The sequence below is a fragment of the Phoenix dactylifera genome, chromosome 9 (assembly GCF_009389715.1).
Source record: "Phoenix dactylifera cultivar Barhee BC4 chromosome 9, palm_55x_up_171113_PBpolish2nd_filt_p, whole genome shotgun sequence".
Taxonomy (NCBI): Eukaryota; Viridiplantae; Streptophyta; class Magnoliopsida; order Arecales; family Arecaceae; genus Phoenix; species Phoenix dactylifera.
Window position 1 is genome coordinate 7757071 of NC_052400.1, and position 15814 is coordinate 7772884.

At 38.4% G+C, this 15814-nt stretch overlaps 1 protein-coding gene across 1 annotated transcript in view; it reads right to left on the reverse strand.

Annotated features, from left to right (window-relative positions):
- Positions 1-15814, reverse strand: part of LOC103723084 (histone-lysine N-methyltransferase, H3 lysine-9 specific SUVH4-like) — a 49893-nt gene that overhangs the window by 12236 nt on the left and 21843 nt on the right. Inside the window, exons 11-13 of the mRNA XM_039130558.1 lie at positions 13161-13210; positions 5856-5944; positions 2031-2190 (exon numbers count right to left, since the gene is read on the reverse strand). Of these exons, the coding sequence (XP_038986486.1) occupies positions 2031-2190; positions 5856-5944; positions 13161-13210 (299 nt within the window). The remainder of the gene's footprint in view (positions 1-2030; positions 2191-5855; positions 5945-13160; positions 13211-15814) is intronic.

The window sequence follows — 15814 nt, forward strand, 5'->3', positions numbered from 1 at the left end:
TGATGTTCCATAATAACTACTATTTATTATGTAATTTTTTCCAATGCTTTTGCAACTAAGTGGTAATTTCATTTTGGAGAGTTAGCATGAAACCTTAGGCAGCTAACAATCTGGATCCTTTCACAGATGGTCTTCTTTGATGGCTACGAATGCAACTAATCTACGAAACAACTAGTCTATCTTCGCCCTTATCCACAACAGAGGAACAATCTCACGCAGAAGCATCTCAACGATCTTGTATATGTCAACTACAATCTGCAGTTGAAGTTGAAGTGCATTAAAGAGGAAGTAGAACTGAAGCACAATGATCTGCTCCAAAATGACTTCGTGCAGGATGAAGAGGATCCCATGGTTGATCGGCTTGAGGGCCAGCAACAACAATCAGAGCTCGACGAGCCAAGATCACCTCCACAATCGGCGAGTTTTATAACCATGGAGGCTAGGATCGATGCAGAGTAATGGAAAGAATGTAACATTCCACACTCAAATCCAACCGATCAACCAAGGGGTCAGTGGGGAGCCGATTATCACAAAGCTTCATATCTGGGACATCTAAAGCTTTGATCAAGTTGCTCGGACGAGACCACCACGCTATCTGATCCACTCAGTCAAGAAGGCATCGTCCATCCTCCAGCAGAGCCAGAGAGGGGCATGAAGGAAAAAAAAGTAGTTGCTCAGCCTACCTTGAAAGGAAAAGAAAAGAAGGCAGTTGCAACCACATTATAGAGAGTGGGGACAGTTCACTCAGACTCAAAACAAGCAGGGCAACAATGATAATTTCGATGATCATGCATATGATGGCCAAGGAAGGAATGGATATGAAACTACCATTTATGAAGCATAGCCCCAGGGTAGTCTTTGATTCACTGGAGAGTCCCAGTTCACTCATGCCATGCAAGATAGGGACCACAATCATAATATAAAACCTGCATGGATGCCATTGCATACAGTAGATGGGCACCTTGAGATCTTCTACGATACAATGCCACTACAGATGAGATCGCACACAGTGTAAGGTCCATGGATGTATCAGGTTGCAAACCATACTACATCGGATCCTATTATCCACAAACAGGTTACAACCCATACGGATATAGTGTGTCTGAGGTGTCGTCTTGCAGTGGCAGCCATCCTATGCAACTTAGAGCACTTTATGGGTTGGATTTTACTACCAGCATATTCAAATGGGTTGCCCTACAGCCTCAATATCTAATGGATGACTTCTCATAGGAACAAAGCCAGAGCTAGAGTGCCGAGACCAGTTATGACCCAGAATACGTACCGTTATAGAATAAACTTACAGGAGTTATAATGCCATGTGATTGGAGAATAGGTACGATATGCCTCATGGATATGAAAATGATCCCAACATCTATGAAAGATATTAACACACCACCAGATTTTAGATGTCGGCATGTATATTGTACCTAAAATGCATTAAATTAACTGGATGTTTCTTATCACTAGTTTTCTTTATATATATATTGATTGGTCTACTTTAATTGTATTTCACGATAAAATTATGATCAACTTAGGATCAAGAAGCTTCAAATACACAAATCGCATAAAAAAATCAAAAAAAAAAATTGCACATTCTTTAATATTTCTTCAAGAAAGGGGTTTCTAAGTTCCTTTCTTTTTTCAGCAAGGCACGGCATGGCATATGTCGGTATGGTTTGTGCCATGTGAACTAGCAGCCAGCATGCTCCTTTCAACAATACTTAAAACCTCAGGTTCATGTTATATCTGAATTTTATGACAAATCCTAATTAATAAAGTAATTGAAAGTAAAACCTAACAAATCCTAATTAACAAAGTAATTGAAAGTAAAACCTAGAACCAAATGGCTTTATTGACCATGTATACAAATACAAAATACATTTATATATATACAATAGATATATACAATACAATATAAACATATAAATAAGATGCTAGATCAATGTCACAAATTTGTCATGTGAGTCCATTGTAAGAAATAGATGCTAGCAGTTCAAGAATTAAAAGAATATGATGATGACAGTACGCACCTGCCACCATCCTTGTGCACATATGGGAAATCCGAGCCATTTAGACTAGCACAAGCACAAGTTCTTGGATCTATACAATATCGTTTGCATTTACACCCAACAGCATTTGCAGGGATCTTCAAATTACCGGCAACTTGTAATGATTTCTGGTATGTAAAACCTAGATATGATTGAGAAACCAAAAGAGGTGAATGTATTAGCCATTAACATGGTAAAGGGCAGCCCAGTGCACAATGCTCTCGTCGTTGCAGGGTCTGGGAAGAATCAGATGTATGCAGCCTTTCCCCCACATGCGAAGAGGATGTTTCTTTGTTTTGAAACTGTGACTCTGCGATACCTAGGTCACAATGGAGCAACCTAATCGTTGCACCAAGACTCGCCCTCATTTACGATTAACATGGTACAATCATAAGAACTATCAGGCAGAATGTTGTGTGTGCACGAATCTTAGCAGTAATGTGATAGCAGTAAACACAACCATCAGAGGCAACAATCTACTTAATAAAAAGACAAGGCTTGCACAGGTTGCCAGGTCAACAAACAAGAAAATCATCAATATTTTCACAAAAATTGTTCTGACACCATTGACCCAGACCAACCAGTTTGGGGCTCCAGGTCATGGGTCTTTGATTCAACAGCAAGCTGACCATAGTTGAACCAGTTGGCTAACTTTTGTCTCAAATAATACAAGTTCTTGTTCATATTTTGTGATGAAGCTCTCTCCAGGGCACCACATCCATGCACATGGATCATCTCTCTCTAGACCGTTCTAAGCCTCACTCTTTCCCCTTCATTCCCTCACTCTCTCATTTGCTCCAACTCTAGCATGACAAGCAAAACCTCAGCCCATGCTATTTGCACTGATAAGGACTGAGGCAAGACGAAAAGGACAAGTAACCCATTCAAAAGGCCCAACTTAAAATCTCAACTAAATCCAAAAGAGCGATGAGATAATTCAATCATGCATTTTTGCAAGTATGCTATTTCCTTTTTCAGCACCTGCATATTTTGTGTGCAATTTTATGGAATAGCAATGCCAATAACTCTGATTTAAATGTTCACATGCCCAGCATGTAACAGCTAAAAGAAATCAATCTTCTGATGCATCGTATACTACTGATGCAGTGTTATATTTGGTGTCAGTTGGCCATATGGATCAAGATAAAATCCATCAAAGCCTGCTGCTGCAAGTCCAGCAGGTACGATTGAGAAAATACAATTTGGTTACATCTAAACAATGAGTCACATGAACTAGCTGCTACATATTATACCCTAACTACTAAAATTTCAGATTCAACAGAAATGATCATAGTAAAATCTGCAGAAGGTAGGAGCATTACTCAATAACTGCCAATAAACAGCCCACAAAGTAGAAATTTCACACCCTTCCAATCTGCACAGCACCATAGCCACAACATCTCAGGCACATAGACTCCTCCATGAGCATTAGAGAACATAAGAGAGAGAGAGAGAGAAGAGTAGTGATTCCTAGACTCTAGCCACCGATCAAGTATGATTTCCTACCTCATATTATATGCTGCCATATATTCTAGTCTGCCTTAGCTACTCTATTCTGCCACCCATGGCATCAATTGTCTCTAGACTTCCTCAAGAGCCTAGCCCTCAATGAGTTCCTCCACGCCATCAGCTTCCCAAAGTAATCTCAAGAACTCCTCGAGTGGGTTCATTAACATTAATGCAATATAGTGGCAGGTTGGGTCTTAATAAAGATTGTTACCTGTCTTCTGATGAAACTGCCATTGATAGGTTTATACTCATCATAAATAGGGGGAGATTTCAAGATGTTCAATAAAGAGAAATTTTAATGATCATGGGGTGCACTTAGGGGAGGAAGGAGGAAGCAAGATGCAATGGGAGAACAGGGCTTGTGTTGTAGCCCCAAATAATTGGTCATTGAACAACAATTAACAAATGCATAGAGAGCAGGGGGGAGGGGGCAGGAGGACAGGAACTAGCATGTGCTGTAGACTTGTCATTTCCCACTGACCAGTGATTGCCCAATACATAAAGAACAATTCTAAAATGATTTTTTGAGAGTAACCAATCTAGGGAAAGTCAAAGGATCTCTCACGACCTCTCAACCAGATAACAATATTCATGAAACATCCATCCACCCCTGCAGATTTTTTTTTATTTTCTGCATTGGTAACATTCATAACCAAATAACTACTGTGTGATCTGTTGTAATTTCAAATGCATGCATGTCCGGCTATGAAATTTCCAGTTTCAATGAACTGAATAAACCTTCATGATATTGAATGCGAAGTCTGTGAGTTGTTTTCATTTCAAGCCCATGCAACCAGGAACCCTTGAATTAACCTTAACTAGGTGTGCATACAATTGTTTCCAAGTGAGGTTATTCAAACATGATCAAGGTAATAGGATCTAGATTTCTAGACCTTACCAAGATTCATTGTCTCTCCCAGGGTCTGCGGTACCATCGGTACCGGTGTACCGGTGAAGACCGGTTCTGGTACGGTACCGGTTACCGAACCGGTCGAGATAGGAAAAAAAATACCTCGGACGGGCGGACACGCGCGCATGTCTATGTTACCACAGAGTGGCATTAAATGCCACTGTGCGGGAATTAAAGCCCACGCGGGGCAGCCCGCATGGGCTCGCTGCCCCGTGCAGGGAACCGTGTGCGGGCGCGGTTCCCTGCGTAGGGAATGCGAGCGGGCTCGCAGTTCCCCACTCGCTCCCGCGCGCGGGGTTTTTTTTCCCTTTATTTTTTTCCTCCTCTTCTTCTTCCCGAACCCTCCTTCCCCTCTCTCCTCCACTCTTCTCCTCTCTTTTCCGGTTCCTCCGATTCTCCCGCAAGCAAGGAAGGACGAGAGGTCCCGCCCGCGAGCAAGAAAGAGAGGTCCTCCTTCTCCTGGTACTTGCCTTCTCTTCTTCTTCTATTACTCTTTCTTTTCTTCTTCCTCTTCTTCCTCTTCCTCTTCTCTTCTTTTTTTCTCTTCTTCCTCCTCTTCTTCCCAGCTTCTACCAGTGCCAGTCGCACCGGTTTCAGTTCGGTACCCGTTTTCATAGTCAAACCGTACCGGTAGCTGTCAGCACCGGTTCGATACAGCCTGAACCGACCGGTTCTGGTCGGTTCGGTAGACCATGGTCCCTCCCATCTTTATAGTGTTCAATTTGGCAAAACAATGATTTTATCATCATAAGAAGGCATGAGCGGGCAGTTTCAATTTCCTCCATATGTTATCTTTATTTCCTTCTCATTTATCTCTCATCTCTGTTTATTTTCCATCTTTCTTCTCCTCTCGAGACTAGAACCTTGGTAAAGTGGTATCATCCCTCTAGTCACTTCCATTATTTTTTCTATCTTTCTAATTAATTTCACCATCCAACTTTGTATCCTCCACCACCGTTCTTATAGCAGGATCTAAGCATACTTCAATATCTAGCTCCGTAGTTCACTCAGTTAATTTCTTGTTGTTAGCATGTGTAATTTTAGGACATCACACTTAGTGCTGATTGTTAGACAAAGATACCGGTAGTGTGGATAATAAATCCTAGGATTAATTACTTTCATGGAAAATCGGTGGTGTATATGTTTTCAATTACTTGTCTTTCATGATATGAACACTAGATATCAAGCATGTGCTTTTTACTAGCTTATTTGTTTATGTGTTCACCAAAATAGACCAAATGCTATTCAACTATTGTCATGACTAGTACTACTAATGAGTGAAGAAAATGCAAGAAGCCGCCATATTAGAATCATCCTCAACCAATGTAGTAATCATGAATCCTACATAATGACTTCAAGTAAGAGCCCAAACTAATAATACAACTTGCCTGTAGGAGCAACTGGTGGATCGTCCACAATATTTGTCGCCGGAATAGGAAACGTTTCTTGCCCCCCACTAATATCTGGACAGACCAACCTACCCATAGAAAAAATTTATATTGGTCCACAATTGAACAAGCGAACATGACAAGAAAGAAAGCCTAGAAAAAGCTAAACTATTGTACAAAAGTTACATGGTTCTCCAAACCATGATGAATTCAAATTTCATATAAGCCCTACAGCAAGGGGGGGAAAAGAGGCAGATTAATCAGCTTCCCGAGCCAAGTAATCAACAAAGAAACATAGTAACATAAAAATATGTATTAAACTAGTCAAAACCAAATCTAAGCATACTTTGATTTAAAAAACCATTCCTAGTAATGTCCTATATGAAAAGCATACTGCTTTGAAATGTATTAGATGGAAAGATTTTTTTCTAAAATGCCACATAAAGAAACTTATTTTATCATTCTAACGGCAGGTTTGGTTCTGTCAAAGAAAAATCCTTACATCTTTCAAAACAGAACAACACTGCAGGAGAAAAAATGTGTTCAGCAGCACTTGTTAAGTACATCCCAAAAAATAAATAAAAAAATGCACAGCTTCTACAAGTAGCTAGAATAACAAGCCTTTAGATTATTTTTACTTCAAGCTCCTATTTTGATTAGCTGAAATGGTGATCTTATTTAAGAGCAGAAACACGGATGTGCGAATGAACAAGGTCCGAGCTCTGTATCTAGACCCAAGTACCAACCAAGTTAACAACTCAGTTGTACTAAAGGATTAAGGAACCCCTCAGTTTGGTACGTACATCTAGGTTCATACCAAACCAAGGTTTCTTGGTATAGGGGAGGTTAGTATGGGTAGTAACTAGCCTAACCATGCCTGAACCACTCAACTTACTTGGATCAAGAGGTCCACGTGCAAATCAAGGTCAATATGCCACGAACCAGCCCTGAACCACTTCCGAACTGGGGATACATTTACCTTGTTATTTACTCATTCCTCAACATTTGAAGATGGAAATGAGAGAAAAAAAATGTAATTGTTAGTACATTGATCTTCAATACTTTGAAACGGACTTAAATCCATTGAGATACTCTATTAGTTACACACCGTTTTGAAATTAAAAGCAACTCAAAGACCATATTTGTTACTTGAATAATATAATAGTAAGAAAAATAGGTTTTACTCAAAATTTAAAATAGCTAGAAATAAAAAAAAATGACAAGCAGTTATATAGATTATAGAGTGAACGTTTAAACATGCAACTAGAGAAAGAAGTGGCAGGGAGGGTGGGAGGATGGGGAAGAGAGAGAGGGAGAGGGAGAGAAAGGAATAGAGTGGGGGTAGAGAGAGAACAAGAGAACTTAGGGGCAGAATTCAACATCATAGAGGTAGTTGAAGTCACAAATTGAGAGAAATGAGGAGGAGGGAGGGGGGAGAGAGAGAGAGACACCTGAGGGAAGAATTGAACATCATAGAGAATAAGACTTCTAAAAAAATGAAACAAATTAATAAGGTTTTTAGCATAAGCACACAAATAGATAAAAATCCATCAACAAGTAATGTGTTGAAACTTATTTCATTCAATCATTAACTATAATTTCAGAATAAAAGGATTTATTGAAACTTGGAAATAAGAAAGACACTCCAATCATTAACTACAGCAGTACAAGTAAGATCTCCTATGGTTAGTTAAAAGCAAAACATGCGTAGTAGCAGTATGTATATTTTTGTTTGTCAAGAAGCAAAAACTTATTTGAGGGTGCCAAATATAGCAGTTGGGAAACTCATTGGGGTTTGATACTAAGGACCTAGGTTCAAGACCCACTTCGATCTTTAATTGGTTTTGGCCTATCCTACTTCTCAATAAAAAAGAAGCAAATAAATTTATTATCAGATACTGTTGTTCTAAAACCTCGTCAATCTTGGCAATTTAAAAAGTAAAGTGATATCAGAAAATTGAGACCCCACTAATTAATGTATATTGAATCTTTATAATAGAACAGCTGGAAGAATTTTAAAATGGATAAAGTATGCTATCTTTAATAGTTGCATCAAGACAAATAAAGTATGTTTTACATTTGATTATTGTGAATTACCCCTTTCTTTCTTTGTTTGCTGGTCAAATGATTAGTGCTACCTCCAGACTTCTTTATTGAACATTGATCCACCAGTCAATAAGCATCGTCTATACAAGATCTATTATTTTTAGTATCCTAAATGTTTTTTAATACTAATATTAGTGTCATATGCTTTACATGTATTTTAGAATCCAAGTTGTCAGTTATGTAAAACACACACAAAAAACCATGATACTCTCGTCAAAACAATCACGGCAATATGTGTTGTACCTGCCCTTGATTTGTACGAGTTCAATCCTCAATATTTTGATCCTTGGTTTCACACAACATTACTAAAACAAATAACCTTTGATTGAAATTGCATTAAATTATTAGTCAAACCCATAATTTAAATCCCAAACCAAAATTAAGTTCAACCCTTCGTGTAATCTGAACTATGACTTCATGTGTCAATCCAGAGAACAGCTAATCAACTCGAAGGCTAGAAATGCAATTTCAGTTTCAAGTGAGCATGAGTTAAACTGATTTGTTGACCTCAATAGATCCTTTTGAGGTTTGCAGTTTCACCTGATGCCGCATGGGTGTGGATACGAGAATCGAGTTTGAACATGTGACCAAGTGTCTAATTCGATAAGAGGGGAAAAAAAGGAGATGTAGGGAAACATAGAAAAAAGAAATCTAATTGAATAATATATTTATTTTAAATATTATATAAAAAATTAGAAGATATATAGGTCAAGGTCTTCCACCACGTGTTTCTCAATATTTACAAGAAAATGGATATTTTGAAAAGTTATTTCAATATCTATATCCTTGGCCAATCTCTAAAAAGGATATAAGGTCACTTTCAACATTAATATGGTGTATTGAACTTATTATAGGAATAGTCCAATTATCTACATATTTGTAAAAGCAAGAAAAAATATATATATATAGGTATCCAAGTGCCTAGCATGTATCCGATTCGGATACATATCCAACATGCATTCTTGGAGCCGGATGTAAGTGTCCATGTAACATAGGTTTTAGCAGGAAAGAAAATAATAACTTATAAAATACAAAAAATAAAATCTTTTCTGCTTGGTTATTATAAAAAGGTTTGATAATTTGATGCCTTATTAAAATACCAAAAATTATTAAAGAACACAGAAGGAGAGTCCGTCTTTGAATCATGCCTTAAAATTAGAAGGAAATATAATTAGAAAGATAGAGCAAATTGCACAATTGATTAGATACCATTTGCAATTTATAATTATCCTTGATCATAAACATCATATATACGTAGCATATATTCAAGCTAAAGAACATTTTTTTATCTATCAACATCCTGATTTGTCATTCTTTTGTTATTCTAGTATTTAACAAGATGGAAGTAAGGTTCACAAAGTCTTGCTTAGTTTGAATCAATTTAGATAAATAGAATCACGGTATCTTTTTTCAAAATTTATGTTATCTGTGATATCTTGCAACCAACACTTGTGTGCTTATTAATCTGCCAAAAAATCAAAATTCTAGCTCGGACATTGCACGACATGACACAACTAGACACTCTATTTAAAGCATCTTGCTAACATCAGGAAATGTATTTGCACTTGGCACCTTTTGTTTGGAGTGTCATGAAGGAGATGCTAAGTTTGAAGTGTTGAAAACTTTTAAAGTGTCAGCTTTTTTAACATAAAGCTTCGAGGTTTTATGGATCCTTTAAGTGTCCTTATGTTACTAATCGAGTCATCAAGATTACTATGAAGATTATGTTGGCATGTTAAGCAAAGTGTTAATAGGCTGTTAACATAAACTTATCATAAATATTTCAAGTGAAATTCATTATGTTTGAAATACAGATGTATCACGATCAATTATAAACATAAGAATCACGATCAATTATGAAGATTATGTTGGCATGTTAAGCAAAGTGTTAATAGGCTTTTAACATAAACTTATCCTAAATATTTCAAGTGAAATTCATTTTGTTTGAAATACAGATGCATCACGATCAATTATAAACATAAGTATCACGACATATCTTAAGTAATTTTAAGTGAACGTAACAAATAAATTAAAGAAGTTACAAACTCATGGCTATTCCATTTCGTTTGTTATATAGCATCGATAGCTTTCCTTCTTCTAGGTTTCCGTGTCTATGCATGCCCACATGCCATGTCCCCTGCCTATATTTTGACACTATCATTACACTTGGCACATCATATCTATTAAGTGTCTAGGTCAAGGTTCATTGGACCAGTACCAGAGGTCGTACCGGCCAGCTACCGGTTCGGTATTAAACCAAACCGATGTGAACCGAAGACAGCGGATTAGGATAAAAGGAGAGAAAACCACCTTAACCCTAGGAGGAGAGCCAAGGGCAAGGAGAGAAGACGAAAGGGAGACAAGGGAGACAGAGAGGGGGAAGAAAGAAAAGGAGAGGGAGAAAGAGAGAGATATACGAGGCATCAGCATCAATTGGGGCCATCAGAGTTGGTGTTAGCATCAATTGAGGGCGACGGTGTTAATCAATGGTGGTAGCATTGGCATCGGGTACTGGTACGGCTTCAAAGCTCCAATCATGGCAGGAGGAGGGGGGGGAGAGGGGGGAGAGAGAGAACGAAGGGATTGGGGGGCTCTTGGTTATTAAAATGAAATGGAGTGAAATATATATGGATTGGTTATAAAAATGAAAAAAGATTGAATAGTTCTATTCTTGCTTAGAAGGGTAATCCAATGAAATATGCTTAGACAAGCTTTCCAAGCCTAGATGGATTATTACTTTTACACTCATGGTGCTAAAAATAGGTATATCCAATTAATACTCTACTCTTATGTACTTATCATGTTACTTTACAATTTATTGAGTGATGTTTGGTACTCATATTCAACATACGCGAACATTCATGTGATATGTTTCACATATTTAGCACTAATGTTGTCCATTTTCAGCTATAACAACCAAAACTACAAAACTATGATCCTAGCCATCAAAAACACAACAAAAAGACATAAGATAGCTTGCCTTGATTTGTTCTTAGACTTTTCTCACCACAACTACAAAAGCTACAGTGAAACAGCCAAAATAAAAGGAATCAGGTTTTCAAACCTTGTCCACAATACAGTAAATGCCACTTCAAAAATTTCTAGTGACCATTTCTTTAAGAACATTAAAAACTCTATAGAATAACAATTTAGATGCCCTAGTACATTTCAGTCTATGACCAATTAAACAATATATTCATGTAGTTGTTGATTGGTTGAGAGGCACTTCGTAAATCATGAATAGACGCATAGCCTTGAGTACCAAAAAAACGACATCCAGAAAAAAAAAGGCATATAGTACATTTCAGTCCATGACCAATTAAACAATATATTCAGGTAGTTGTTGATAGGTTGAGAGGGACATGGTAAATCATGAATAGAATGCAAAGCTTTGAGTAGCAGCAAACATGACATCCTCTTGTTTATGATATTTGCCATCTTGTGGGGGAGCTGGACTCATTCCGAGTCGCGCACATCTTTCGGGAGGCAAATAGTGCAATGGACTGGGTCGCCTCTTTTGCAACGCACCACTCTGGAGAGGGACATGGTAAATCATGAAGAGAATGCAAAGCTTTGAGTAGCAGCAAACATGGCATCCTCTTGTTTATGATATCTGCCATCTTGTGGGGGAGCTGGACTCATTCCGAGTCGCGCACGTCTTTCGGGAGGCGAACAGTGCAACAGACTGGGTCGCCTCTTTTGCAACGCACCACTCTGGAGCCGTCCTATTGGGGGGGGGGGGGGGGGGGTTGGAGCACGTGCCGGTGGCACTAAAGCGTATTTTGTACTATGATTATTCTAGACATACTCACGACTGATGTAGTGAGACGCCGGTGCACAAAAAAAAAACATGACATCCAAGAGGAGGCAATGCAAAGGAATATACCCCCTTGTTCCCAAGGTCTAGCGGACATACCTAAATACATGTTAGAGCACTTAATTCATTTAAACTGAGTGTTGTGACCATCCTAAAAAAGTTGATCAGTTGTTTGCTCAAAATATAGAATAGACATGACTTTATCTTTGACCAAATATATTTTTGACAACGCTCCAGTATGTGAGAAGGAAATGTTTCATCTTTCATGACCTGGACGTTGATTATCTATCACGTACTCATAGTCATATTTCTATACAACCCATTCAATGATTAGACTCATCCATGAATTCTTACGAAAAAATTTATTTCACAAAAGATGTATCAAGCTGAAAATTTGATTGTACTATGAACCGATAACCACAAGTGAATACATGCAAGGAAATGATAATCCAAGTTTAAACTTAAAAGAAATGTGCACTTAAATGCAAAAGTTTCATTAGCATCTAATTTTTTGTATCATACGAGCATAATTGCAAGAGCTATTTAAGAAGCACTTTTGATGGATGAAAAATTCTTTTCCACAGAGTTGCAGAAAGATATCTAGTTCAATCATATCTTATGTACTGACCTTGATTAAGTTTCTAAGCAAGGTTTCAAATACCGGCACTAAAACTTGAAATGATTTTTTGCTGGAACGGTACGGAACCGTGTACAAAACATGGTATGGGACTGTACCACATACATACAAACACACTATGCACCGGTGCTGGAGATCTGCTGGAATGGTATGGTACCATTCATACCATCCTGCTCCGGCCGTATTGAAACCTTGTTTCTAAGACCATGTAATTTAATGAACAAGCTCAGACAATTATTTGTACCTTTTGCCTAGAACATAAGTTGCCATTTTATATTCAAACTTCAGATCTGAAATTGCAAATGTACCATGTTCAAAGGTTTACAAGGTTGCATTTTGAAAGATTACATACGTGAAGGCTTCATACATACTGTCTAACCTGTTTACTGTAAAGTAACATTTTCGAATCTTAATGGGATCCAAAGTCCAACCAATTTTATGTAAAATAACATGTATGAATCTTAATGGGATCCAAAAAACAAAAAAAAAAAAAATACAGAGCAGGTAACACCATGAAAACAGGTAACTAACATCACCTAGCATACAAGTCAAAGGATGCTATTTTTTGACTAATCCAATCAAATAGCAATCCAATTTTGCAGGGTCTTTTTTCCCTATCAAATGTTATAATATATCACAAATCCTACAGCGTCATCTTTTAAAAGGCAATTGCACCCAGACACTTAAATGAATTAGTGCGGTGTGTGTATCATGCTGGTATAGCGCTTAAGTATTCGTTTCATACCCCTGTAGCTCGGAGATGGATGTAGGAGCTTGTGAACGAGCAAAGCGAACCTGAAATTGATAGAAACCAGTAGACGAGTAATAAGTTCAAAGACAATAAAGCATGATTAAAAAAAAAGTACAGCTTAGTTTATCTCTAACATTCAGATGTTCCCCTTTAATCATTAACACAAGCTATACACAATCGTAAATCTACTCCTATACCTCCGCATCATTATAGATATCCCAGTATAAACCCCACTATTGCACATTAATATAAGAATACCCCTCAAGTTGTGAAACAAGGGCAGCAAGCAACTTCTCAGCAAATTTGTGATTTTTTGAGAAAAGGCTTGACAAAATGAACATTTGACTAATCTAGTATAAAGAATAGTCATTGATAGTGCAAGTGGCATCCGAAAAGCACTATCTGAAATAATATTAGGTGCAAGGATTAAAAGTTGCACAGGCTACGAGACAGAGAGCATTATTGTCAGCTTGTCACTATTGATGGTCCAGATCTTATGGTTAAGATTAAACTAAATTATTTACAGCATCCCATCCTTGGATCAATTAGATGGAATCGTACGATCTAGAACGACATCCCAGATCATATCCCTTAGATCAGAAAATTCAACCTTATCATGCTATTCACATATCAAACAAATACAGGAAGAACCATTTTTATGTTTCATTTGAATTTTTCACCCTCAAAATTCCTTATTTGTCACTAATGAGTAGGGGTGCAAATGGGTCGGGTCGGGTCATGAGTGACCCCGACCCAACTCGGTTCTTTGTTCGGGTCCTAATTTTGGACCCAGACCCAAGTCAATAAAAGATTGGGTCAGGTCGAGTCGGGTCGGGTCCACCACTATAATTTTTGACCCAACGGGTCATTCGGGTCAAATCAGGTCCATGTATAACCCGGACCCAACCCAAAAAATTCGAGTTCGGGTCGGGTCTAGGTCGGGTCCCATTTGTACCCAGAACGGCTTTCCCTTCTAGAACCCATTCTCCCTAAGCATCCACACCACCACGGAAGGTGGCAGCGGGTGGCTCGTCTGTATCCCCTAGTTGGCACTGATCCCACTCACGGAGACCACCAGGCACAGCCAAGAAATCACCCCCAGGACCGGCAAAACCCACCATCCCCTACCCGTCGCCATAGCCCTAGAATCTATTTGCTAGTTTGCGGAGACTCGGGTCCAAATCGCCTCTAGATTCACCTCATACGCTGCAGATGCCTTGCAATGGCTGTTGAATCCAAGGAAAAAGTTGGGTCTCGACAACTACCAACAAATCTTGGTCCAAGAGACCCCCCCAAAGCAACCTCAAGAAAAAGTCACAACCACACCACTAATCGCAGGCCCTGGATGCGAAAAAAAATGAAAGACTACAGTCAACTCGTTTAAAAAAAGGACGCATTCTATTAAACCAGAAAGAAAGAAAAAAGGATGAAGAATAAGTTGGAGCTTGCAAGAAGCGAGACGCCAAAAAAAATAAAAAATAAAAATAAATGCAAGAAGCTGATTGAATAAGGCTCGGGAAAAAGAGCTCTATGAGATCTCAGGGGCTTATTGAGACTGGGTTAGTGTGATGGTTTCCAACCTCCAGAGGCGATGGTGGAAAAGAGTTCCATAAAGATGTAGAGACACGATACGAAGATGAGAGAGAGAAAAGAGACGAAGGAGCTCGGCCTTACACACCAGTGTTGTCCTCGGAGACGCAGACAAATAGAGTGAGAATAAAATATTGGAAAAGATTCGCGACCACACCGACCAATCCAAGCCGCTTATACTGCTGCAACAGGGACTGGATCAGGGCCTCGAGAAAAAAAAAAAGAAAAGGTGTTGTATGGTAGCAATTCCTTTTTCAGGACTCGGTCTAGTTCACAATGCAAGAAAAATTTTAAGTAGTTTGTACCCAGCAGCCCACAAGCCCAAATAATTTTACATATTCAGATCGGGTCGAGTCGGAGCGGGTCGTAGGATTGAAAACTCAAAATTACCCAAATTTCAAATGGGTCGAGTTGGGTCGGATATGAATTCAGTAAACCCATACCCAACCCATCCCCACGGATCCTCCAAAACGGGTCGGATCGGGTCGGGTCACGAGCCAACCCGACCCATTTGCAGCCTTACTAATGAGGTGTTAACACATTAGATTAGAAATCCCAACAGAGTTATCTAACTTTTGAGAACAAAAAAAGGAAAATTGGGTGTCTTAGGAGTTAAAAAAACTTAAGGCAAAAATATTATATACTTGAAATAATTTCTGGAGAATAGAATAGTTTTTTCTATAACAATTTGCCTGAAATGAAAACCAAATTGATATATCTGGTGTGGTCAATCATGCTTCAAATTTATTGCTTATTTAATGCCTAGGAGCATGAAATATCAAGCTTGCAATGCCACATAAAATTGACCTTTCAGTGAGGAAGAAACTTATGTTTGTTCCTTCAGAAGCAAAAAGGAACCCAGTGATTTTTCATATGAAATCTAGTGATAGCGATGACAATGATGTCAATAGCAACATGAACATTATTAATCATTTTTACCTGCACCATGGATCTTTATCATTGTAACTTGTTTGGTAAAATTAGAATATTAAGACATAATAGGACTCGCATGATGGTATACATTATAAACAATGTACTCAACAAATGGACATGATTTA